The 24,472-nt window shown below is 39.8% G+C and overlaps 1 protein-coding gene across 1 annotated transcript in view; it reads left to right on the top strand.

Annotated features, from left to right (window-relative positions):
• LOC126471106 (AP-3 complex subunit delta-1) overlaps positions 1-24,472 on the top strand; it is a 258,217-nt gene that overhangs the window by 166,393 nt on the left and 67,352 nt on the right. Inside the window, exons 15-17 of the mRNA XM_050099184.1 lie at positions 3,583-3,745; positions 7,623-7,840; positions 17,983-18,163. Coding sequence (XP_049955141.1) covers positions 3,583-3,745; positions 7,623-7,840; positions 17,983-18,163 — 562 coding nt within the window. The remainder of the gene's footprint in view (positions 1-3,582; positions 3,746-7,622; positions 7,841-17,982; positions 18,164-24,472) is intronic.

Here is a 24,472-nt window from a genome sequence, read left to right as displayed (position 1 = left end):
GTAGGTTGCAATAAGTACTGGGAGATGAAGGAGCTTGCACAGGATAGAGTAGCATGGAGAGCTGCATCAAACCAGTCTAAGGACTGAAGACAACAACAACACATTATGTCCAGTGTTAGTTATGGGAGTTACAAATATTTGTACTATGTCTGTGAATTTGTTACTGCACTGGAATGTTCACTCTTGTTAACCATGATAAATTTCCAGATTGTTGGCATAAAACCTTTTAGAATCTAAAACTGCAAATATTTTGATCCCATATTTTGATGTTTTGGGGGAATATAGTGTGTGAATGGGCATCTGTCCCAAAGGCTTGTAGCTTTTCATCAATTCAGCTCCCACACTGTAGCAAGCTCTGCAGTTGTTTACAAACTTTTCAAAGGAAATTATGAATAGCTGTTAAATGGTCTGCTGCTCTCCTTTCTAGTGCACTTTCCCTACCATCAAATCTCAGACTCCTCCCCCTCCTCCCCCCACATCAGCAGAGCTCAGATCTGTGCTGTTCTGCTCTGTTTGCAAGTCTTCCTCCCACTCTGCAGAGTTCTTTGATGCATTGGTGTCACAATCTTCCTCTTCCAAATTGTATGAAGATTTTCCAGGCTGCACTTCATCCTTATCCATACCATCAAATATTATTTGGTGGATTCTTGCTATTCAGCTGGATTATTCAAGTCAAAAAAATGTTTCTGTAGTACCATTCTGCAACTGTAATGGAAGAAACTAATAATTAGCTCATATTTTACTAAAATAATCAGAGTAAAAGCATGTAAATAGAATTAAGCATAAAATTATACATTGAGCAAAAATAGTTACAAATTTGCTGTAATTGTGTCTGAGACATACACAGGCTTCTGATCATGACCACCTTCATTTCAAAAGTAGAAAAATAACAATTTGTTTGAATGGTACTAATTTTATTCTGAAATAATTAGAATAAAACCAAAATTCAGTTAAGAACAAAACTATAGCGCCACGCTGGGTAACTGCGTGGACTAGGGGCCTTGTCACGGTTTGCACGGCTCTCCCTCGGGCATGGATGTGTGTGTTGTTCGTAGCTTTAAGTTAGATTCAGTAGTGTGTAAGACTAGGGACTGATGACTCAGCAGTTTGGTCCCATGGAAGCTTGCCGCAAATTTGCAAATTTCCAAAAAATCTAGAGTGATCAAAAACGTTTACAAACTTGCTGTTGTTGTGCTTGAGAGAGACAAAGGCTGCTGAGAGTGACAACCTTCACTTAACAATGGCTGGCACTACACTGTTGTTTGGTGCCTACTGGGTCAGGAAGGTAGGTAGGGGAAGGCCACCAAATCCCTACAGCCGCACTTGCCATTAGACGAAGAAGTCTGTGCGTGTCTCAGAGAGATGAGGATAGCATTTGAGTGTTAAATTAACTAACAATGTGATCTTCTATGAACATATTATTTTTCCTCCTATTGCACTTTTTCCATGATTAACATAAAATTCTTATTAAAATGTCCGACAATGGAAAATCCGGGATGGATTGTAACAATGTTATGAAAAGGATAGTTGCTGCTCACCACATAGCGGAGATGCTGAGTCGCAGATAGGCACAACAAAAGGACTGTCACAAATTAAGCTATCGGCCAACAAGGCCTTTGTCGAAAATAGAAAACACACACACACACACACACACACACACACACACACACACACACACACACACACAAAAAACTCTCTCTCAAACCCAACTGCGGCTGCCAGAGACTGCAGTCGTGTGTGAATTGCGTTTGCGCGCACGAGTGTGTGTGTGTGTGTGTGTGTGTGTGTGTGTGTGTGTGTGTGTGTGTGTGTGTGTTTCATCTATTTTTGACAAAGGCCGTGTTGGCCAATAGCTGACTTTGTGACAGTCTTTTTGTTGTGCCTATCTGCAACTCAGCATCTCCGTTGTATGGTGGTTAGCAACTATCCGTTTCATAATATTGTTGTTAAAATGTTCCCTATTCAACTATTCAAAATTCTAGCTATAGAAAATAATTCCGTGTGTCTTTGCCGTCTGAACTCAGTTAGTCTGTGCTTCATTCCTGGCCTAACTCTTTCCAGCATGGCCTGTGGTGAGATTACTGCTTGTTTCCTTCTGTCTCCTGGAATAAAGTTTTCGCAGTTACTGTCATGCTTTACATTGTTTCTGGTGCCTAAAGCCTTACTTTCTTGCTTCATGTGCGACGGCCTATGCTGCCCATTATACTTTTCTTAATTCTTTCTGTATTTTTCAGTCTCAGACGCATTTATATTCGTGTTCCCATACATTTCTCTTTGCAATTTCTGCCTGCCATTCTTATGAAATGTAGCACATCCATCCTTTCTGTATATTATAGGAAGCTGTACATGTCTTCCTTTGGTTTATTAATCAAATCCTATTGAATATTATCATTTTACCTTATTTGTAGAGTAGAAATGATTGTTAATGTACGTAAGACATTTAAAATGCATTGACTTTTCAATTTCTTCCATACAGAATTCTGTATACTGAACCATTCAAAAACTCATTTTGGACCCTACGCTCCTTTGATTTTTCTCAATAACTTTACAGAAGTGTGTTTTCAGAATCATTGTATTTTTCAAAACTGTCATCAACTTGATTTGCCAGTGACAGAGCCTCACCATCTAACACAAATTGTAAAAATTTTATTTTATTTTCATCACTAGTACCACTTGGAAGTCTATCCTTACAACCCTGTTAAAAATCTACAGGCACAGATACCCACCACTATTTAAACCTTTCATTCCTAAATTCCAAGTAAAGGCATCAAATGAATATAGTTTGCAACTCATTCTTGTTACATGTTTAGAAATGATAACACTGTTTATAATTTCTTCTTTACATTAGCCTCCAGTACTGCTATTGGTTTATTTAAAGCTACCATATGTTTCTTTACTTCAGATGAATACATCTCCATCTTGATCATGGCTGTTGCTATGTCTGGCTGATTCACATCTACATCAGTTAAAACATGCTCAGAATTATTTTTAAGCTAGAATGAAGTTTTTATTTCAATGCGGAACATTCAGTTCGCAACTTGTGATATAGTCTATCACTCTCACCCCTAACTTCGCTATTCACCCTTACATATTTGTTTCAGTTTCATTCTTAGCTTGTTTTCAACATCAACTTCGCTTGATCCCTGATAAACGTGGATGTGATACAGATGTAGAAACTACCATGTAGAGAAACACATTTTACCAAAGAGATCAGACACATGACAGCCAAGAAAGAATCGTTGTATAGTAGGCTTTGTTCCTGCGCATTTTGTAATGCCTTCTACCCACCTTCCACTGGTTTGTCGTCTTGTCCCTTGCTGACTCTTGGCACCCACTAAAGAACTTGATTTGTCCATCACCCTCCATCCACCTGACAACATGGATCCATTTGTTTGCCCTCCTCTTTTTGCTCCTATTTCTCCAAGTTATATGTATCTCTATATTAATCACTGAGCAAACTTCAGTTTTTGAATGTATCTATTGCTTAATTATTCAAAACATTCTACTTACATTAAAGGATAATTTCCGTTCAGTGTAATTAAATATAAAATTTATTGCTAATACACATTCCCATTGTTGCAGGTACTTAAGGGATCAGCAGAGTACTTTGGAGGCAATGATACGAAGCAGAGTTTTTGGATTACCAGGACATATTCAGGCTGTGTATGTTCAGAATATATTAAAACTTTTTGCAAGTATTTTTGTGCAGGCAGAACAGAAGAAAGATGTGGAAAGAATATCTAAGGTAATTTTCACCATGTTATTAAAAGCTGCTTTAATCAGAATTTTGTGAAATACATTACTTAAAAAAACAGCCACCTGTGTATCTGTGTGTGTGGACTTGGGTTTGAGGGGAGCAGGGTGTTAAGAATACACCTTATGTAACTAAAAAAACAGCTTAGCTTTGGATTTAAAGAAAATAGCAGCCTGAAAGTGTTGATATTTGCTCATCTGTAAAATTAAAATCTGCTGCTGGATGACATTCAGTATGGTGTTGCTTCATCCCATGCAATGTAAAATGCTGCAATATTTCTTGGCAGGCCAGTACCAAGGAGTTTGAGACATTACTGCTCAAACTTGTTCCATTGCTTGACAGCAGCTTTTGAGAGGTCCTCCAGTGTGTGACTGGGTGGGGGCTGTATCAATTATTCACTGCAAGATTCAACTGGTCCCAAGCATGCGTGATTGGTGTTGTTTCAGCAGATACTGCATGCTATTCCAGTCAGCTTTTGAGAGGTCATCCAGTGTGTGACCGGGTGGGGGGCTGTATCAGTTATTCACTGCAAGATTCAACTGGCCCCAAGCGTGCGTGATTGGTGTTGTTTCAGCAGATACTGCAGGCTATTCCATTCAGTTGTTGCTTCCCATCTGTTGGAGGAGGGTATTCATAGGGTCGGTGCAGTATGCTTGTGCATTATCGTCTTAAAAGGTGAACCCATTGCCAAAATGTTGACTGTAAGTCTGGACAATAGATCGGGTAATCTTGTCCTGACACTTCACAGTCATCAAATTACCCCTGATAGCTAGGAGAGACGTGTAATATCTGTAAATAATACCAGTTCAAAACAAGATTGATCAACTTCCTGTCTGAACCTGCATTTGTGATATGTGCTTTGAACCCTGGACGCCTCCACGCTCGTCGTGATCGTCATAGGGCATCAGACAAATCCTGCACTTGTCAGTGAACAGTACCCAACATTACTGTGCTGTGCTGAAAATTGAAGTTTGCATTTAGCTCCATATACATGTGCCTGTAAATAACAATTTGCTGTGAACAAGAGAGTATTGAGAAAGATATTTTCCATCAAAAATCACAAACAGTGCAAGTCATGAAGGTGGTGTTAAACTTTTTTGAGCAGTTTATAATGAAAATTCTTTGGTAGAAAAGTTTAATTACTAGTCATTAGAAACAAAGTTCTAAAGCACTGATTGTAAAACACTGAAATAAAATTAAGAATATTTAATCAACAAGTTAAGAGAGACTGCTTGAGGTACGATTCCAGCTTTCCCACATTTCTGTAGTGTATGTAGCAGTGTGCCATTTAAAATAATCATTTTTTCTACAGGAAGAGCAAATGCCAAACACTGAAATGTGCACAGCACTGAATATTAGACAGTGTGCAAGTTAGTGAAAGATGTGGAAATGTTTGCGTCAGCCCTTGATTTATTACTGTACACACCAGTGCTACACACCAGTGTGCCATACCAGTACCTCCAACAACAAAAATGAGAACCGCAGACTTTGAGACGTGGTTCAATAGAACTTTTGCTGTGGGAGAAATGATGTAAAACAAGTGTTGTATTCACACTTTTAAAATTCTCAGAAAAGCTTTAAAGTAACACTTTAAGAAGTTTTAAATTTTGAAAGCACACCCTGGGTTACAGTACTGGAAGCTCATTTTTTACAAATCGAGCACCCGTTTGAGTATTCACAGTTGGGAAAGATAGCTTTTATGCTGAAGTGGCTAAAGATAGAGGGAAGAACGGGAAAAGGGGGAGGGGTACTCACAACTCACTACAAATGAAGGAAAGGAGATACATTAAAGAGAACAAAAGGCATGCAATATTGTACAATGCAGAAAGGAAAAACAAGTTGAAGGAATAAAGAAAAGTATTAGAAGAAATGTGTTGCAGTGTAGTGTGAAAGTGTATAATGCTCTGCATAGGTATTTATTCCCTTTTTGTACTGTATCTTTCTGTATTTGTGGTGGTGCCATTTCTACAGCAGCATGTTTTATTACATACAGTAAGTGCAATGAGTGAATGGAACCTGCTGCAAGTATAGAGTAGGTGGTGCTATGTTTAAGACACTACTTGTATTCCAAATGTGCAGTATTCAAGTTCGTAACCAACTATCCTGATATAGATGGTCTTCAGTTCAATCAAGCATGTGCCAAGTTGGTTCCTAAATAAGGATCTTACTACTTACTCCAGTTTTTGTGCAGTATTGAGACAGTAGCATTACATCCAGGAGAACACTTAGGTTAAAGTTCCGACCCAGATACTCAGATTTAGGTTCTCCATGCTTTCCCTAAATTGTTAAGGCAAATGCTAGACTGTCCCTTTGAAAAGGGCATGGCCGAATTCTCTTCCCAATTTGTGAATGTGCTGCATCTCTAATGTCCTTGTCATCAGTGGGACAATAAAACCTAATCTTCCTTCCTTATCTAACTAAGCAATAGCTCCATTTTTGTGACCTTTGTCAGTATGGTGTCAAAAATATTTTACACAAGTTTCTGTTTTGTATAATGTCATTCCATGTAGTGGATTATATTTGTAGTAGGTTAATGTTATCCTTTGTCTATTTTATAATATTTATGATTGTATATATCAGATTATGCTTGTTAATTGGTGTGTACAAGTTTGGGGGGGGGGGGGGGGGTCATTGTGGTGTTAAATTCTTTGTTGTAACTACATACATTAAGTAGCATTGTGTGTGCAGAGCTTGCATTTGAATTCTTTTTGATGTTGTGGATATGGATGGTTTTATTCTTGGTGTATGACTATTATAGGTTTATCAATATTTTGTTCATTTTTATGTTTAATAAAGTTTATTTGTCTTCAAACAAATTACAGGAATAAAATCTGGTGATACATTAGACAACCACTGATATTTTGACTCTTGTTTACTATGGGGGTGGTGGGGGGGGGGGGGTGTCTTTGTGCGTATACCAAATTATGGATCTGGCTTGACAGTAGACCTGCCTGGTCGAGAATGGTGGGTCAAGGATGAGTCAGAAGTCACTTGGACGCTTTATAACCCCTTTGTTACACCCCGTACAACTCAGCCCCGCATCAGTTGGTGATGGAAGGCAGGCCACGATGCACGGACCCTGTCAGTGAAGCATTGCATAGTCATTGGTTCCAGCCGTGGCCGAGCAACATCGGCACTTACTGTACGTGGTAGCTGATATGACCCACTGCGTGCGGGACACTGAGTCCTAGAGTCCTGTCCAGTCATTCCAATTGACTGTCTCAGACATCCAGGGAGCAAACCTCAGACCAGTTGGCTGGCTGGCAATGACTGAAACTGGTGTGTGCCCCAGTTGGCTAGGAGGGTTCTCAATTTCACCCTCAGCCCATCAGGAGGCGACTGGGCCCCCTTGGCAGCAGATTCTGTCAAGATGTCAGCAGTACGGCAGCAACTTTGTGGCAGAGGTTGTTACTGTGACTATTGAGGACTTGATGACTCGCCACCTCGACAGTTGCCCAGCCTGGCCAGACAGGTTTCTTGCACTGTTGTGGTTGTAGAAGTCACAAATGGTGCGTGCCAAACTTTCCGTGGTTATGGTAACCATTCAGGTCTGATCAGCAGGTGGATCACAACACCCAGTGAGTGCCATAGTGCAATGGCGGGTAAGCATATTGCTGTAAGTGATCCACTTTACAGCATCAATTCTATCTGCCTAGGCTCATGTTGTTGCAGTAGATGTTTTGTTTCAGGAAGCAAAAAAATGTGGTTCTGAGACTGGAAATTTTATTTATATTCCTCTTGTAAATGGGTTGCTCATTCTAAAATGTTACGACTATTCATGCACTGAAGTTCCTTTCTGCTGTAAATAACTTGTCAGAGACTTAGTTTCTTCTGTGCATGTTAAATGATTATTTTCTTCTCTTTACAGGTTTGCAAAATGATTGCCAGTAATCTCCCCCAGTTTGTTTCCAGTGCAGATTTGGAAGTTCAAGAACGCTCCAGCTCAGCTCTACAGTTGGTGCTTTACATAGAGAAGCTTGTGAACAAAGGAGATTTAGACATAGCTGGTGAAGTAGCAGCTTTATTTATTGGAGAACTAAACCCTGTTGCACCAAAGGCTCAGAGAAAAGTTCAAGTACCAGACGGGTATGAAAATTTATTCTCTCTCTCTCTCACTCACTCACTCACTCACACACACACACACACACACACACACACAATATGCCTTTGTTGTAGGATCTGTCACTGGAACTTCATGCGCATCTCCATAATGTTCTTCCACTCAGTAAAGTAACATGTGACAAAATGTACTGTTCTTCTTTGGGTCTTCTCCATCTCTACCGTTAACCTTATCATACAATGGTTCCAGCCTTCTGGTGTTGAGGTCTGGCAAATATACAGAGGGCCGAGCGGAGACTCCTCTGCACGAAGTCAGGATAGCAGTTGGTTATCTGTGAAGTGTGTCTGACACTAGTAAAACATTGTCAAAGTTCAATTATTTGTTCACCTTGTTTACAGTCATCTTGTTCCACACCGACCTTGTAGCCGATGCCTCATTCAGTTGCGTGTTGAATTCCCACTGACAGATGCCAAGTCAGCTCATCGTCTGTAGACCCAAGCTAAGAGTGAATGATCTTGCACCACGGTGCGCTGCTGCCGTGTCTATGGTCCAGCACGAAGGGTCTCGTACTAGCTGCTGGAGCGTGGTCAATCCCACTCTGATTTCTGTGTTGGTACCGAGCGAGGTGGCGCAGTGGCTAGCACACTGGACTCGCATTCGGGAGGACGACGGTTCAATCCCGCATCCGGCCATCCTGATTTTGGTTTTCCGTGATTTCCCTAAATCGCTCCAGGCAAATTCCGGGATGGTTCCTTTGAAAGGGCACGGCCGACTTCCTTCCCCTTCCTTCCCTAATCCGATGAGACCGATGACCTCGCTGTCTGGTCTCCTCCCCCAAAACCAACCAACCAATTCTGTGTTGGTCCTCGATGACTCATCTGCAATGTGGTATTGGTGGAAGTCGTGTGGTCAGTCGATCTACCAGCCAGGTAGATTTCACCATTCGGAGGTGCCTAGATGTTGAACAGAAATGTGGACCCCACAAGCCCCTGCTGCCAAGTTCGGTGCTGAAGTTCAGTGCTGTCAGCACTCCGTGATGTTTTGTTGTCATAAGGCAGTCAGCTTCTCCATCAGCAATGGGAGGCAGGAAACAGTATAAAGTTCATCAGGCGAAGACCTTCATCTCAGGTACATCTTTGGCTGGTTTGTAGACTGTTCTGGAGTATCAAGGGCATAGATTCACCACAGTATCGTAATTGTGGAATCGAGTGCTATTACTGTGAATGCCATCAGTCCCTATGATCAAGTCTTGAGAGTTGGAGAGCTCAAGTATTTAAAGCAAGCTAACGCGAGGCTATGACACGATGCTCGGTTCATAATCACCACATGTGTCGTCCTTATTCTGCTACATTTGCAGAACAGGCTCTTAACTGCTGTGTAGATTCTCTGATACTGGTTCTTATGAAATAGGTACAGTTTCTTTCAATACCCCTTACGAGCTAACGAATATGCATGGTGCATTTGCATTGGTTTTCTGACCCGTGCTATTTTCTGTTGAGCTCTCTCTCTCTCTCTCTCTCTCTCTCTCTCTCTCTCTCTCTCTCTCTCTCCGTGTGTGTGTGTGTGTGTGTGTGTGTGTGTGTTGGCACAGTGTTACAACTCGCTGAGGCCTGACCAACTTGTGACATACTGCTTATTCCCTAGTTCTGTGTCTGCCTCTGGTGTGACTGCACTTTGCTTGTAACAAGGTGAATGAGTTTTAATAAAATTTTCTAATTTTTTAACCCCTTACTATTCTGTACTGTAAAAACTTTGAGAACCTGCTGCAGAGCATGGAGCTGTATCTTGGCCACTAGGTGGAGCTGGTACATCTGCAAGCAATTGTGTAGCGAGCTGCAGTGCCCCACACCATTCCATCAGCAAATTAGAGCTCATGGCCACCCTTTAAGTTCCACCACACAGCGACACAGTATATCTCAGATTTTCTTTCTCTCCCTTTGGACTTAATCTGTAATGACATGTCCACTTGTCCATTTCTCATTGTTCGTACTCATCAATCATCTGTTGGCGAGCCCAGGCCAGTTGGCCCAGCCACAGTGGATTTCTGTCAAGTCATTCCTGACTTTTGGTTAACTCTGTCCAAATAAGACTGATGAACAACACTAAAGAATCTGTTTAATGAGTGTTTTGCAAGCCAGTTCTTTTCGTGTACGAATTGTGTTTCCTTCGGCTTCTTACAGTTAATTCCAGTCTGGGATCCACTTTTGCTAAAATTGGTTTTATGTTGCTTTTGCCCTTCAGGTCACTTGAGATGCATAGATACTTTATAGCTGTTAACATTTCTAGTGATTTAGCTCCACTAGTATAATCAAACAGTAATGGATCATTTGGCCTATTTCTGTGCAATACATTACCTTTTTTTTAGATTTAGAATCAACTGCTAGTCCCAGCACCAAGCATTGATTCCCTGCAGGCTTCTTGTCTTTTGCTACAGTGTTCTGGCTTTGCATCTTTCATTTGTACAAAAGTATCATCCTCACAGAGCTTCTGACATTCTCCAGCTGATTATACAGGGTGATTATAATTACAGTTAATCTTTCAAACTGCTGTAGAAATAACACCACTGGTCAGAATGATGTCAAATTGCAACGGAATATTATCGGAGAAGTGGGAAAACATATGGCAGAAGAAAAATAAACAGTTACAAAATGTAGCAATTGTAAGCATCATAATTTGATGACAAATGAATCACACAGCAATGCCCAAAGTGTATGTTTGACGTTAAACAAACTGCACTACTCAGTGTGCGTGGGTGTACAGATGTGATGCTGTGAGTTATCTAAGCCCATCCACCACGGCAAGGTCATATCACATCAGATGAGAAAAATCAGTTTTTAATTGCGCTGAGGCCAAAAACTGCATAAAAAGCGTCATCAATCAAAATCAAATTGGATGATCAATTTCCATGTGACTGGCAGAAAACAAGTTCAGTATGCTGTCCACCATTTTAAGCAACAAGTTGAAATCAAGAAACAGCATTTTCCACAACTGATCAAAGTGTTTCCGGGGCTATGTTCAGACTGTGTTGCACAATGCATTCCGCCAATGCAGCTAAGTTTTCAATTGGAACACATCTTTCAGATAGCCTCACAGCCAGAAGTCACACGGATTAAAATAAGGTGATTGGGACGGCCAGGCTGTAGGGAAATGGCAGCTGATAATTTTCTGGCTTCAGCAGCTGCTTAACTGGATTTGCAATGTGCAGAGGTGCGCCACCTTGCTTGAAAATGATCCCATCCTCACATACACACTGTTGGACAGCTGGAATGACGTGGTTGCGCAAAAGACACTCATAGCGCTTACCAATGATGGTACAGGTAAGAGGACCGGAAGTACCTGTCTCTTCGAAAAAATGTGGCCCTATGGTAAATGATGCCGTAAACCTGGACCACACTGTGACCTTTTCAAGATGAAGCGCTACTGGTTGATTTGCGTGTGGATTTTCTGTTACCATATTTGACAATTCTGTGTGTTCACATATTCTGTCAGATGCAAATGGGCTTCGTCTGTCCACAAAATCTTCCACAACCAATCATTGTCCACTTCCATGCAAGCAAGAAATTCTAAAGCAAAGGTCTCTCTTGCTGGCAGGTCAAGAAGAAGCTACTCATGCACATGGGTAATTTAGAATGGATAGCAAATAAGGATGTTTTGTAGGATTTTATGCACCATGCTCATGGGTATGTCCAGTGTTCGGACAATTCTCCATGCACTACACGTTTGCACACCACCACTCATTTCCTCCTGCATTGCTGTGACCACTGCTTCCACTGACGTCAATTCATTTCATTTCCTTCCTCTACCAGGTTACACATCAAAAGAACCCATCTTTCCGAATTTCTGAATCATTTTCTCCAAACGCACAACAGTCATCTGACCAATGCCTTTTTTCAACCCTTCAGTGTCCGGAACTTCTGCAGAGTGACATGTGCACAGTCTTCATTCTTGTAATACAGCTTTACAAGCAGAGCACGATCCTGTATTGAGACAGTCATGGCGAACTTCGCAGACGCAAAAGGAGGAAAAGCAGTGTACCCGGCGTGTTTATACCAGCTTAAATGGGTCGTGCGCATGATCGGTGTTTTCATTTACGTTTTCTGACACATACAGCACCGTTTATAGATCAATTTTCACACTGTTTGTTTTTTTTTTTCTTCTGCCATACGTTTTCCCCCTTCTCTGATAATATTTCGTTGCAATTTGACGTCATTCTGACCAGTGGTGTTATTTCTACAGTGTTTTGGAAGTTTAACTTTAATTATAATCACCCTGTATATACAAATTGTTTATAAATTGGTGTCCATAAATGTAGGGATGTGTTCCTGACATCAGAACTTTTGGAAAAGTCCTGATGAACAGGCGTCCGAAGAAAATACTTCATTAGTGATTTTCAAAATGAATTCCATATAGTGACCTCTAATTGTGCCACACACGCCAGACTTGCATTTTACACATTCTTCTTTGTAGCTGTTCTTGGCATTTGTATTTCGTTTATGTGATTGTCTTTTGTTCAGCATCAATGTGTGTAGTCATTTCAATGGTACCTATTTCTTCTCACAACATATTACAGGGCAAACTTTCTTCTGGTTTCTCAGAAATGAGATGCTGCCTTTATTTGATAGTGTAATTTTAGGCATCAGCCAAAAGATGTGGCCTATCCACAATTATGAGCCCCTGCACTTTACTCTCGAACATGTCTGTATCTCAGTTAACCAATTTCTGAATCAATGCATTGATCAAGGTAATTCATTTCATGGACTGCCCAATAACTAGATTTGAATCCAGTGGATTTTTACTTGTTGGGTCATTTAATATCCTCGATGTATTCAACTCCTGCAGTTAATATTGATTTTGTGAGGGAGAATATCCATAATGGATTTGACCAAATACAACACACTCCAGGAATTTTCAGCAAAGTAGATCAAAGCGTTGGACACAGGCTCGGAGTACACATCAAAGCAGGATGACGTCATTTCAAGAAATTTTTGAAAATGTATGTTTGTTAAATATAGCAGATGGAACATTAGTGATAAGCCTATGTAACTCCTTAAGAAAGGATTTTTCAGATGCGCGCACATATGGACTTTCATTATAAACATCCTGTACATCATGAATGGTAATGCCTTATAACACACCCCTAGAGTACTGTTGAAGTTACATTAACACATTTCAGATGGAACCCGAGTTTACTTATATTTCATACACCATCTGTTATGGATGAATTGCGAGATAACTCTTGTTTTCTAAATACTGTCTGTTGCTATATATGTTAACTACTTTGTCTATTTAGGTGTTCACACCTGTAGTTGGTGTATCAAAGTTATTTGTATTCGTGTCCTTTTCGCTTATTTAGCATCTTGATTGTATTTTGTTATTCCAAATAGTTACTGTTTGCGTCTTGGAAGTCCCACCTGCTTTTAGAGATGTCCCTATTCAGAAAATAGAAGCAAATGAATGAATCTGAAATACTTCCAGTGTTTATGACAATGATTATTCAGATGTTCCTAGTGAGAATGAATATCTGGATGATTGTGTGAATGAATGTTTTTATAGTTTTGATGATGATTCCAATGCCAGTGACATCATTAGACCTGTAAAGAAGTGTGAGGTGGCAGTATTTTCAAGTGACTTTGACAATAATGATGGTGAATGATACGCTGTGTGGGCACTGGCTATGCCGCATTCCTGTCACTCGAACCAAAGAATAAGGGTGGAGGCCACCTGTTAGGTCTTGCATGTACACCCTTTGAGTCCACAAGTGGCTGATCCTTCACCAGAGACCAAGCTAGCACATGTGGGGAGGGATTTGCTAATAACTAGGAGCTCCAATGTTAGGTGTGTTATATAGCCCCCTCAGAGATGTGAAGGAGATCCTGCTTGTGGCTATTGAGGGCACAGGGTGCAGTCATCTCTAAGTTGTTGCTTATGATGGCACCAGTGATGACTTTTGCTTGTGTTCTGACGCCATCCGAAATTCATACCTGTGACTGGAGGAAGTGAAGATAGTGTAGAGAGTGGGATTAGTGTTCATGATGTCATCATAGTGATGATGGTTACTGAAGTTAATAAAGCTATCAATATGGCAAGAGGAGTTTTTATATTGAAACGAGCCGATAAGCAGTTGTTAGCACCCTACTTAGACAATGAACAGACACAATTTAGTTCCAATATGATGATCATAAAGGAACTCTGTACAATGTTTAAATTGCTTGTAAATTAAATTCTAGAGAAGTAGGTACTGAATAAGTGGGTTAATGATGAAAAAGAGCCACTATAATTTAATAAGAAAATTAAAAAAATAGTGAGGAAGCAGAGATTGTTGCACTCTCAATTCAGAAAAGACGCGGAAATGCCAACAGATCATAAATACGTGCATCTATAAAAAGATAAATACCAAAGCATACAATGCAACCACCATCATAGCTTAGTGAAAGAGCTTGTCTGGAACCTGAGAAAATTCTGGTCCTGTGCAAAATCAGTAAATCGGTGGAAGGCTTGTATACAGTCAAGAAATACAGAAGTTTTAAATTTCATGTTTAAAAATTCATGCATCCAGCAGAATTGTACAGACATACCATTGTCTGACCATCACACAAACTTCAGTATGGATGATGTAGTAATAAGCACCTCTCGAGCTGAGAAGCAAGTGAAAGAGTTCTAGCAGTAGTGGACACCAAAAGATCCTGAGGAAGATCCCAGCAGAGGGGTTGAAACGTCGAACATTTTAGAAGAAACATGACACAGCCTAATAACCCAGAAGATTTTAACTTCAGTGTCAATGGCCACGAAAGCCTGCAGACTTACTTAAAACAAATAGTTTGCCAAGTCCGAATTGAATCCCATTTCAATTTTGCGGAGTACTCTTCAGCATTGGCCCCTTACTTAGCCTGCATTTATCACAAATTTCTCGCCCAATACGAAGTCTCAAGTGACTGGAATAAAGTGCAGGTGACTTTTGTATATAAGAAGGGTAAATGAACAGACCTGCAAAATTAGAGACCAGTGTGCTTAATATTGGTTGGCTGCAGTCTTATTGAGCATGTTCCAAGTTAAAAAATAATAAATGTCCTTGAGACATAAATGGGCATGGATTTAGAAAGCATCACTCATGCAGAATTCTGCTACTCCTTTCCATGTGCAATATCCTGTGAACCGTGCTTGAGCATTTGAAATAGGTTGCCATATATGTAAGTGACTTGAAGACTTCTTTAGTAGGCCCTAGAGGGTGTTTGCCAGAGACATGGTTATATCGAGAAATGCCCCAGAGAACTGTGATAGGACTGCTCTTGATCTCTGTATACGTAAACAGTCTGATGGATAGGATGAACGGCAATCTGCAGCTGTTAGTTGATGGCAATGTAGTTTACAGGAAACTGTCATCATTGAGTGACTGTAAGGGGATATAAGGTGCCTTGGATAGTATTTCTATTTGGTGTGATGAATGGCAGCTTGCTCTAAATGAGGAAGAAGGTACATGTATGTAGATTAGCAGCAAAAACAATTCTGTAATGTTCAAATTCAGTATTGGTTGTTTGCTGCTTGTCACACACAGTCATGTGATTAAATATCTAGGCATAATGTTGAAAAGTGATAGGAGATGGAATGAGCACATGTATGCTGAATAGCAGCTAGCTCTAAATGAAAAATGTAAGTAAGTGCAGATGAGTAGGGAAAACAATCTAGTAATGTTTGAATTCACAATTAGTAATGTACTACTTGACATAGTCATGTCGATTAAATATATAATTTGCAGAATGATATGAAATGGAAAAAGCGTGTAAGGTTTGTAGTAGAGAAGGCAAATGGTTGAATTTGGTTTATTGGGAGAATTTTAGAAAAGTTTGGGTCATCTGAAAACAAGACTGCATGTAGAACACTAGTGCAACCCGGACTTCAATATTGCTTTAGTATTTGGGATCCCCACCAGTTCGGATTAAGGAAAGAAACTGAAGCAGTTCAGAGGCAGGTTGCTAGATTTGTTACCAGTAGATTCAATCAATACAAAAGTATTACGGACATGCTTGGTGAACTCGTATGGGAATTCCTGGAGGAAAGTCACTCTTCTTTTTGTGGAACACCATTGAGAAAATTTAGAGAACCAGCATTTGCAGCTGACTGCAGAATAATGCTGCTGCTGCCAATGTACATTTTGTGTAAGGACAACAAAGATAAGAGAAAGTAGGGCTTGTATAGAGGCACATAGATGGTCATTTTACTCTCGCTCTATTTGAAAGTGGAACAGGAAAGAAAATGGCTAGTAGTGGCACAAGGTACTGTCCACCACGCACCATACAGTGACTTGCTAAGTGTGTATACAGATGTGGAAGTAGATCTTCTTTGCTTATGCTTTCTTTGTGGAAAATTGACCCCAGTCTCAACAGACCAAGCTTTATGGTAGCTCAGGCAAGCGATGCCTAATATCTGTTGCTAAGGCATAAGGCGACAAGCACGCTGCAAGTAGACTTATCTGTCTTCTGCTTAGTTATATTCAAACCCTTTATTGTCTGACATTCATCCTCAGCCAAGGACAAATTACCCAGATAATGTTCTTTGGAAAGCACAGGAATATTAGGTTTTCCATGGGATTCCAGAAGTATCACATCTATTGCCAGAGTTGGCCCAACATCACTGCAGCCCCAGTGGTCAACTATTGCAAATGAAACCACTAGCTGTTTTTGGACAGTGATCAGTTTCTCTTTTGTCCACACACACACACACACACACACACACACACACACACACACACACACACGAAGTCCCTGTCTATTTTCCTTTATGCAGAACTGTATAACAACAAGACTGACTGAAATTATGATTAAATGGACACCCTAGCTGCAAAGAGGCGTTGATATACTCCATAGGGGACATGTTGAAAATGTGTGCCCCGACTGGGACTCGAACCCAGGAACTCCTGCTTAGATGGCATACGCTCTATCCATCTGAGCTCATCAACAACTGTTTAGCAAATGTTGCTGTGTATGGGCCTCCATAGCAGGTGCCTAGTTCGTGCACCCATGCTGACTGCTGTTCATCAGCAACAAAGGCTGGCATTTGCACCCCAGTACTGCAACTGGTCATCCACTTAATAGCAACATGTGGCCTTTCCAGATGAATCATGTTTTATGCTCCATCGGACATTGATGGTCAAGGCCGGACATGGCGGTATGGGCCGGGAAATGTTTTCATGGCATTCCCTGGGTGATCTCGTCATTCTGGAAGGCACAAAAGATCAACACAAGTATGCATTTATGCTTGGGAACTGTGTCCGGCCTATATGTAGTTTGTTTTTTCTCAGCATGATACCATCTCCTGGCATGTCAATGCAATGTATCAACCAGCTTGGTATGTATGTGCGTGGTTCAGAGAACACCAGGATTAGTTCTCTTTACTCCCCTGGCTACCAGACTCCCTGGATTTCAACTCAATCAAGAATCTGTGGGAATCTTCAACCAAGAAACCTAGCACAGCTGCCCACAGCACTATAGCCTGTATGGCTCCACATCCCTGTCTGTACCTTCTCTCTTTTTTTTTTTGCAAGTCTCACAGTGGTCCACGCTGCAAGAGGCTCGAGTGTTTGACGGGCAGTTATATTTATGTTACTGGGCAGTGTATTTTAGTAGTAGCCTTCAACTGGTCAACGCAGCAATTGTTTATGAATATCACTGCTACCAAGGTAGGGTGGAAGAACAGTCTATCCTCCAGCAGGCTCACAGCTTACTCAACTGCACACATTATATCGCCAGTGTCACCCTGGCATGCCTACAATGTTAACAAGCCCAGTTAAATGCTCAAAACACCATACAATACTTTCACTATGTCAAATACCAGTGTGATATTCAATATATGGTTTGTACTATGTCATCAGAATGACACTTTACATCACTGCCATTACTGCTTTTCCTCGACATGCCAGGAAAATTTTGTTTTCCTGCCTTGTTCGCAGAGATTTTCATTTTTCATCTTCCACTATGCATTTTAAGTAGAAATTTATAGAAGGCGCTGTAATGAATTCTGTTGTTGCCGTTGAGGGAACACAGTAATTGCTGCATAAGATTAATTTCATTTCTAAATGTATTGTGTCTGCCTTCTTTTGCACACTGTTGAAATCTTGTATCACATCCAGCTATTCAAATTGCAATTTTACACAGTTCATTGCTTCTCGTTACAGACTTGACCTAGATGCTTGGATCAATGATCCTCCATCAGAATCATCGGGAAGTGGTGACGATGAAAATGATGAAGGTTTTGTAAAAGTTACTGATATCTTTGTTAAATCTGATAATTTATCAGAAAGTTATACAAAAGTCATTCGCCCTCAGAAAGAACCGACAGAAGAAGAACTGCAAAAGGTATTTATATTTCTGTTCAGTTTCTATGAATTTAACATATTTAAAATATCTTTGTAAATTGGTCCTTTAACATTACAACTCTGTGCAAAATTGAAAGTATTTCACATTGCTCTCATTTAATTCTGCAGAGGAAAAGTTATTGATAATTTGATTGAAAACCATCTTTACAATTTTGTTTACCAGTAATAAACAGTTGATACATGTAATCATCATTCCTGCATACATATTATTCCTGAAATTAGCAGCTCAAACAGTAAAGTAAAACTGGCAAATTGACACAGCTACAAAATGTAGTATTTCTATCCAAGATAATTAGAAAATGGTGAACAGTGGTATACTATACAAATATTTTTAAATCAAATAAAAAGGCAAAAAAGTACATACCAAATGTCAGCAGACTGATGGCAATGTAAAAATTTTCGGAACACCAGATTTCAGAACAAGGATTCTTTGTATACTGAAAGAGAGGAAATGTTGGAGGAAACTGTATAATTCAAGGATTAGGCAAGAATAAGGAGTGTACAGAGGAACAGGAGAAGAGGCAAATGACTGTGATGTGCCACCATGAGAGAAAGGTTTCAAAAACTGGTGAATGGCTGAGAGAACTACAGTAAGTATGAGATCAAAAATGAAAGACTGGGGCTATGTGGTAGGTTATACTAAAGTGAACAGTAATGGAAGCAGCAACAAGTGGAAATACTAGCACGAGCAGAAGAAAACGGATGTAAAAAATTATTAGCTGCAGAATTTAGAAGAAGGAAGAAGTGAAAAATGGGCAGTACGTAGCAACAATGAAGAGAGGTGGTAGGAAGATAAATAAAAACAAAGATAGCATAGCTTGAGCATAGGTGAATGATGTAACCCAAGCACTTACTGTAGAGGAAATTCTACTTGTTTACTGGCAGTGTGTGCATGAAATATATAGTTGCAGAGATGTTTTTGACTGAATATTTTTTGGTGTCTGTAAAAACTAGGTCCATACATCCATGTTTACAAGTCACTTTTCACTTTACCAATTAGAAAAGTTGATCAGTGTGTAGAGGACACTGAGTGGAATGTGAGTAGGATGGAATAGATGATTGTGTCAGAAGTGATTGAGATACATAAATACAGTCAAAAGAAGTCTGTCTTTATTGAAGAGTATGGGCTACATTGGGACCCTCCAAGAAAGGCATAATTATGTAAAATGCCCATCTCATGGGTAACAGAGGTTTTATGTGAAGATGAATAGTAGAGAACAGAGGCAACCGGAATAAGCCATCTGCTCTTGAGCAAGAGAATGACAGTCACAATCATCTTTGCCCAGACTGACGTGAGAGGTGAACACATGACCTTTCTCTTGCACCTCCTGATCCGTTGGCCATAGAATACTGAGCTGATATTAACCTTACGACTGCTGACCCCTCCCCACCCCACACCCCTCCCCGCTGCGTGATACTGAATGCCGCCTGGTGGTGGTGTGGACACATGAATCATTAAGGAAAGTGTGTAAGTAGAGCAGAGATGAATGGGGTATCACTGTACTGATGATAAAGGTGAAGAATTGGGGAACTTAAGTGACATAACTGACTTTGACAAAGGGCATGTTCTTATGGCCTGCTGTCTAGTAACGAGCATCTCTGAAAATGCAAAGCTGGTTAACTGTTTGCGTGCTACTGATAAAGGCATCTGTGGAAAGTGGTTGAAGGATGGTGAAACCGTGAGTAGGCAACAAGGAGTTGGATGTCCATGCTTCATCATGGACTGCAGAGGTTGGAGGCTTGCCCTCTTTGTAAAGCAGGATAGGTGGCAACCTGTTGCAGATGGGGTGACAGATTACGATGCTGGTGTAGGCTCGAGCGTTTTGGAGGATACCATTCAGCGTACATTGTTGAAGACAGAGCTGCACAGCAGATGACTTCTACTTATTCCCATGTTTACCCAATGACATCAATTACAGTTTCAGTGGGTATGAGAGCACTGCGATTGCACTGTGTACCTGGGTCGGATGCGTCACATTTCCTGTTACACCAGGCTGACATTTGTGTCTGGATATGTCATTATCCATACAAACACATGCCTGAAACATGGACTGCACCACATATGCAGTCTGGTAGGGGCAGTAGTGAGCTATTAATGACATTCAGCTGAGCTTCCGTGGAACATGTGATAGTTACAGCAGGCACCACGACAGCTGTGGAATATGGGAAAATTATTGTGTGCTGCCTAATCTCTTCATGCTTGATGTCCCCCCAATGGTCAAGGCATCTTCCAGCATGTTACGCCCATGCCAAAAGGCCTGAATTGTGCTGCAGTGGTTAGAGAAGTATGATAGTGATGTCACATTGATGCCTTGACCATCAAATTTGCCTGATCTGAACACAATAGAACATATATGGTACACTATTAGACACCAGCTCTGTGCTCACAAACCACTTGTCCAAAATGTACAGGAATTGCGTGACCTGTGCAGTGATATCTGATGCCACATACCTCCTAAAACCTATTAAGGATTTGTCGAATCCATGGAATGCAGAATTGCTGCTGCACAGTGTTCCAAAGATGGACCAGCATACTGGTGAGGCGGTGCTCAAAATATTTTGGCTCGTCAGTTTATGTAGCAGGATAGAACAACTGGATACTGAAAGTAAAATTGTAACAAGAACATAAACAACGATTTAAAAAGTTATTAATTTTTAGTCGTTCTCCGTGAGACTGACAGCTGGGGTTGATAAAGTGGTAGTGTAGTAATTAGTATATAAAATGGCCCAGCTCACAAATTAGTGCACTTTTAATGAAATCTTCCTGCCCAGTGATGGGGTTTGATTAGGTAAGAAAGTACTTAGCACACATTTTGTTGTAGAAATGTTGTTGGTATATGTATAATATGTCTCAGAAAAGAGTTCAGGAGAGACATATTACGTACAAAGAGGTTAGTTTGACGATAAGTTACTCTGTATGATTTGGTTAGAATTGTGGGTAATATGGCCCTCATTTTTGGGAATAACCTTAGAAAAATCTTAGCTCTGCCTGAGGTATTACCCAGTGCTCCCATACTTGGGTAATATTGTCTGGCAAGATATAAATCCCTTGTTGTTTCCAAGATGAGTCAGTCATATTAAGAGTGGAGTGGGCAAAATTACTTGTGAATCTGCCTGGTGGGATAGTCGTGGCAGTTGAATACAGACAAATTGAACTCTTAACTGATGTGTTTCACGTGAAGTGTAAGAGTTCAGGCTGCATTGTAGCTGTTACCTGTACAAGTATGTCCGTGGTAGCTGCACTTCCATCAAAACTGGCTGAAAAGGTGGTGGTGGTGGTGGTGGTGGTGGTGGTGGTGGTGGTGACAATTTACTGCTAATAGTGAGCTCTAATTATAGTTCAGTTAACCAAATAGCCACGTACTACAAAGATAGTAGTCCAATAATGTATTAGATTGAGTGCAGAAACCTAACACTGCGAAACTATTCACAAAAGTTCACGTGTGGCAAATATATATAGTTAACATAGGCACTGAATAAAGTTCTGAAAACACTGTCCTTGAAGTCCAACAGTCACATCAATACAAATCTGATGTGCATAGTAAATAAGTGTTGGAAACAACACAGTTCACAGTCTGACCCTATTGTCACAGTTGCTCATGATCATTATGGAAGATTGACACAGTTCATGAAATTAGTTAAAAGTTCAGTCAGTCAGTCAGTCAGTCATTGAAAACAATCACTGATTCATGAAGTGAACTCTCAGACCTGAAATTTAGATATAGCCAGGTAAATTTTCTGACTTATAGTAAATTATACATCATCATCTGCAGTACATTTCCCCATATCTGTGGACATAGGCCTTGGTACTTTGAAAGTCGTGTTCCTTTCTAACTCACCATATACCGACTTTAAATGCCTTCCAATAAGGTTCTTTTGTATGTTGAGAATAATTAAAACTAAAATTAGCCAACATATTTTTATCATTGGCTGTAGGGATACTTCTCTTATTTATAAATATTTTCGATCTACAGTATCAGGAAGTCGGTTATCAGACGTGTGTTTACAAATTAATAATGTTGACAAAATCTGAAATTGCTCATGTTTTGTAATTAGCATGATTTTTAGGCAAACATGTTAGCTCATTAACTCCTGATAACCAAAGGAGTGTAATTGATGATAAAGTTAAGCTGGTTAAACCGTGGGCCAATATTCGGAATTTTAGGTCTTTTGCATATGCACTATAAAAATAACATTTAGAAGCTATCACAGAATTTGAAAAAAATGCAGAAGAAAGACATAACAACTGGAAAGAATCTGTTTGCTGTCTTATGAGGCCATAAATGTTTCTTAGACATGAGTGGCTGCTGTTAGTGGATTTAACCTCTATGGAAGTGGGGCATTTCAAGAAACACTAAAGTAATTTTTATCTCAAAAAATGAAGTACAATCTTCTAAAAAATTTTGCAGTTAAGATTCACTAGGGGTCCAGATGATTGTTGATTCTATTTATGTATTGAAACAAGCCGAAGAGCAGAAAATCCATGGGTTCTAGAAGAAGAAAAAAAAAACCTCTGAATGACAAGTGTAATGACAGACTAAAGATTAAATGAAAATGGTTGGGTAGTGTTCCTTGTTAAAGCATTAACTTTAACTTTGAGTCAGCCAGTTCAGTTCCCCATCAATTCCTTTACTCTTCCTGTTATCTAACATCACCATCTTCCCTATCAGTTTATTTCCATTTATCACATCCTTCGTACCCTTGCCCCTCTTTCCTGCACTTTATGAATCACATGCAGATGTTAGAGGTATTGTAAATGTTCACACAAATTTTGTTTCCAGTCTATATACATTACTCAGACAAAGTACAAAGGTAATCCAGGAAGTAATGAACATTTGATTTCAATAATTTCAAAACATATATATTATATTAACAAAAAGCATGTCACAAAACTGAAACTTGCTTTATTTATCTGCATAATCTACTCCATTATATTAAGTATTTGTGCTAATTGCCCACAAGTTTCAGCCACATGGTAGTTGGCTACAGCCAGTTGATTAAACCAAATTTTCAATGTATTCTTCACTTTAGCATCACTGCCAAACCATTTCCCACTCAGAAGCTCTTTGAGCTTTATGAAGAGATAAAAATCACAAGAAGAAATATCCAGACTGTAAGATGGGTGATAAATTTTTCATTCAAATTCATGTAACAACTCCTTTGTTGCAGCAGCAGTGTGACACCAGGCATTGACACTAAGAAGCCCAATAATACAAGAAAACAATCCATGCCAAAGATTGTGGACTGCTCATTGTTATTTTTTCAGGTGTCACAATATCAATCTACTGATCTTAGTCCTTTCAGCATGGAAAGCATAAAGCGAACACATTTATTGAGTGTGTGTGTGTGTGTGTGTGTGTGTGTGTGTGTGTGTGTGTGTGTGTGTGTGTGTGTGTTGCCACAACAGCGATTTATATTTACTCAGTGGGGTGAAATGGGACACTGATGTCTCATCACCAAGAACAATTCGGACAAGAAAGGCATTTTCATCAGTGTAGTTCTACATCAGAAATATATATAAGTACTCCGTCCATTCTGTGAGCTTTATATAGTTCACTCATTTGTCAGGGAACCACTGGTGCACTAATTTTGCTATAGCTGAGATGTTTAGACACAGTTTCACCAACCAAAGAAAGAGAAAAATTCAGGAAAGATATGTCTAGCTCATCTAAGAATATCTTGTGCATCAGTAGTCTTCACTTGATTTTTTAAAAATCATCTATGGTAAGTTAACAGACTTTTGTATAGAGTTTAATCGTGCAAATTTGTTTGTACATGGTGATCATTTCACATGAGCTGACATTTCTTTCATTCATTACTGCATCATTTATACTCTTCCTTTTTTGATGGTACATTTCTTCAGGTTTCAACTTCCGACCATTTGAAAATTTTGTAACAACTCTGACCTCAGTCAGCAGGACTTTGTGTCACACAGTTCAATTTAAACTATTATGTAATGCAGAACAACAATTTATTTTCACTGGAACTCTCACAACACTGTCAAAGAAACCACTTCATAATTTAATACCTAATGTATATGAAGCTACTGTTATTAAGTACCAAAAACTGATCTTGAAACAAAGTTGCTTTTTACTTGTACTTTGTGACCAGTCGTGGTTAAATTACCTAGAGACCAAAGTTCATTCAGAGGAAGTTTATACATTATTTCATTGTAAATATGATGTCATAAATAATTAAGGATTAAAGGTAACAATTCAGTGAATAGTAGAGGTACTGAGTCACTTGCACATCTTTCTGATAAATACTTTTTTCCTTAAATCCAGTAATC

The sequence above is a fragment of the Schistocerca serialis genome, chromosome 3 (assembly GCF_023864345.2).
Source record: "Schistocerca serialis cubense isolate TAMUIC-IGC-003099 chromosome 3, iqSchSeri2.2, whole genome shotgun sequence".
Classification (NCBI taxonomy): domain Eukaryota; kingdom Metazoa; phylum Arthropoda; class Insecta; order Orthoptera; family Acrididae; genus Schistocerca; species Schistocerca serialis.
The sequence above is the reverse complement of the archived record's forward strand: the minus strand, read 5'-3'. Positions and strand labels throughout refer to the sequence as shown.